Genomic DNA, 3,099 nt, shown 5'->3' with positions numbered 1-3,099 from the left:
GTTAATCCCGTATATATGCTCTCCCCTTTTCCTCAAGCGTGTCTTCCAGGTGTCAACGTGCGACCCTCCTCCCACCCCTTCGCCTCCTACTTCCAACTCAGGGCCAAGCTTAACCTTCTCCCTTCCAACCGGACCTAACCACTTATCACCACCACCAGTGTCTAGACCCAGGGGTTCATCGAAACGGTCTTCCCTTCGCCGAATGACATTCCTACAAAACCTGGGCCTATCGCCAAACCACCATTTCATTCACTTGTATAAAACTGTCATTCATTAAGATTTTTCATTTATATAAATGTGACCTGATAAGTAAACATGTATCATATGTTCGCCGAATTGACATGAAAGCACTAATAAATGTAGTTTCATCCACTTGAGTTTACAAAAATAATCGATTTGTTTTTATATCACATCCGACGGGAGGAAATTCAGCAGCTCTCACTACCGATTTTTAATCCTAATTTAATCACCATCTTCACCACGATCATTTATGTTTATGTTCGCCGAATTGACATGAAAGCACTGACAAATATGAATATACTGTAGTCAACTTCATTAAAACGTTATTAACGTGCCTAAACTCAGTAATTCACCATTTCTACGCATGACAACACACTTTGTCCGTGTTTGGCTCTCTCGCCGCACAGTGAAGCGTTCCCGCATTGACGTCACTTCCGGCTTCCCCCAAAACCTCAAAATGAGTCGAAGGAATTTTCCCGCGATGTTCGAAATTATTGATATTTATCGGAACGGTATCGCTTTTTCTTTTTTAAACTGACGGTTCGAGATTACTAGTAGCCCACTATTTCATTGCACAACAGTTGTTGGGTTCGTGTCACAGGCTCTTTAACTTAAACTTTCGACAAGGTATCTTTATTTGAAATTGCGGCAGTGGCTCAGGCTGAAAGGCCGATCGGACCAGAAATACAGAATGTGGACCGTTTTGTGGAGAGGTGCCAGGCGCCCTTGAGCAAGGCACCGAACCCAACTGCTCACTGGTGCCGGACAGACTGGCATGTGTGCGCCTATCTGTATTACAATGCATGCGTGTTTTACTGTGTGTGTGTGTGTGTGTGTGTGTGTGTGTGTGTGTGTGTGTGTGTGTGTGTGTGTGTGTGTGTGTGTGTGTATTACAGATATATATAAACAAAGAGGGAAAACTGAACTTGCGCCTATGGGGATCGATAAAGACTCATGTTAAATGTTTTTAATATTATTTTTGTATAACTTTTAATAGTTAGATGATAGAATGTCTAAAATGACCATTCATGAAATTGAACATCTTTATTAAGTGTTTCTATAAGGAAAGGAAATATTTTTTTATTCTTGTCATTATGCCAAACACAAGTTTGATGAGGGGAAAGGTTTGAGTGTTTATTAATATAATGTTGGGTAAATATTGACCGAGAATAACAAGTTAACAACATACAGAAATAGTATGCTCTGTGCTAAATCAGCCAATTATTTCCCTAGCTTAAAAATAAAAACAACACTGCAGGTATCAGACAATTTAAAACGTTATACCAATATCTGCATCAAGGTACCACTGTTAAATTCACCTTGAACACATTAAAGAGATTGTATTGACAGAAATGTATTTTCATGGACTTAGTGTAAGCCGAACTGTCTGGCACATCCTTAAGATCCCAACAACATCTGAAATACTTTCTCTGACGGTGTGTACAATTACACACCGTAAAGGAGCTTTTAGGTAGTGACATGTTTGAATGAAGTTTGTTATCATACAGAGAGACACCTCACCTCTCTTTGCCTTCTCTGTCTCCGGCACCGTTTCGAAACCGAAGTGCGTGCTTCTGTCTCCGGCGGCCTCGCTAAAGCACCGACAGCTCGGCGGCTCCCAGCAGCCAGCGGGCTGACCTGGAGCACCAGCAGCGGTAACATTAACATTTCTGTGGGAAAGACGGATCCCCCTCCGAAACAGGAGTCTCATGGAGGCGGCCATCTTGCCAAATTATGCAACTATGCGACACTCTGTCGTCATTCACAGGCGACGGTTAATCTTTTTTTCAGACCGCCCATCAGTGTATTCAATGTTTTTAAATGTCAGCTATTTATTATACCACAACGATTAGTTGTTGTTCTCAATATCTGGCTTTTGGTACAATGTTCAAATATGTATAAAGATAAGTAATAACAAACTATGTTAAAACAAAAGTGAGTTTGAGGAATAATAATACAAAACATAATCAAGAAACAAATGATGATGTATTATCACATTTTAAGATGTGATATAGGCTACTTTATTGTTCCCCAATGATAAACCCTGATTATTTTTTAAATAGAAAGCAAAATGTAAATGTGAATACTATGGTATTCACATTTACATAATACGCTACTTTCCCTTAAATAAAAGATCTGAGTAACTCTTTCACCATTTGATTATTAATTGTTATGAGGACTTGCAAACGCTTGTTCGATGTGATATCCAAGGCTCATTGGTCACAGAGCCTGTACCCATGGGCGGTTCTAGGGGTGGGAGACAACGGTGGGAAGTGCCCCTGTAACAATGAGCCCTTCTGTGGCCCCCCTCCAAAAGAAGAGTTCATGATAATACAATGTCAGGTAGCACTGTGCTGTAACTAGCCAAAGTGAACTTAAATGCATTTATTTTTCATAATGTAATTTAATAATATGAATACTGAAATACTGAAACTAATTATGTTACTAAAGAACCCCACCAATGATTGTATTTTATGTTTTTTGTGTGCGCTAAAACTTAAATACTAAATGTTGAACACTGTCTTTCATGTCTGTTGTCTTGCATTAAATGTGCACCTCTCTGCATTATTTAGCTCATTGTATGTATTTTTTTTTCTTTTTCTGACATGTACATAGTTAACTTCATCTGCATTATTTGCACTTTGGTCTATCAACATAATCTGCACTATTTGTATTCTAATCTATTCTAATCTATTCTACTCTGTTTCTTCTTCTTATACTTTTTAATTAGTTTTATTGTTTGATGTCCTATATTATGTTGCATTGCCATATGGCAATGCTGGGGCCAGTTATTTGATGAGATTCAACAATGCAACATAATAATATATATATTCTGTTAGAAGTAAAAGTAATGCTTTC

At 38.5% G+C, this 3,099-nt stretch overlaps 1 protein-coding gene across 1 annotated transcript in view; it reads right to left on the bottom strand.

The window, feature by feature from the left end:
• The window catches only part of coq5 (coenzyme Q5, methyltransferase), a 15,214-nt gene extending 13,224 nt beyond the window's left edge, over positions 1-1,990 (bottom strand). The window contains exon 1 of the mRNA XM_010787366.1: positions 1,762-1,990. Within this exon, the coding sequence (XP_010785668.1) occupies positions 1,762-1,963 (202 nt within the window). The 5' untranslated portion in view covers positions 1,964-1,990. The remainder of the gene's footprint in view (positions 1-1,761) is intronic.
• Between the last annotated feature and the right edge of the window lie 1,109 nt (positions 1,991-3,099).

The sequence above is a fragment of the Notothenia coriiceps genome, unplaced genomic scaffold (assembly GCF_000735185.1).
Source record: "Notothenia coriiceps isolate Sejong01 unplaced genomic scaffold, NC01 NC01_scaffold00030269, whole genome shotgun sequence".
In the NCBI taxonomy this organism is placed as follows: domain Eukaryota; kingdom Metazoa; phylum Chordata; class Actinopteri; order Perciformes; family Nototheniidae; genus Notothenia; species Notothenia coriiceps.
Note: the sequence above shows the minus strand (reverse complement) of the source record. Positions and strands in the feature narration are given on the sequence as shown.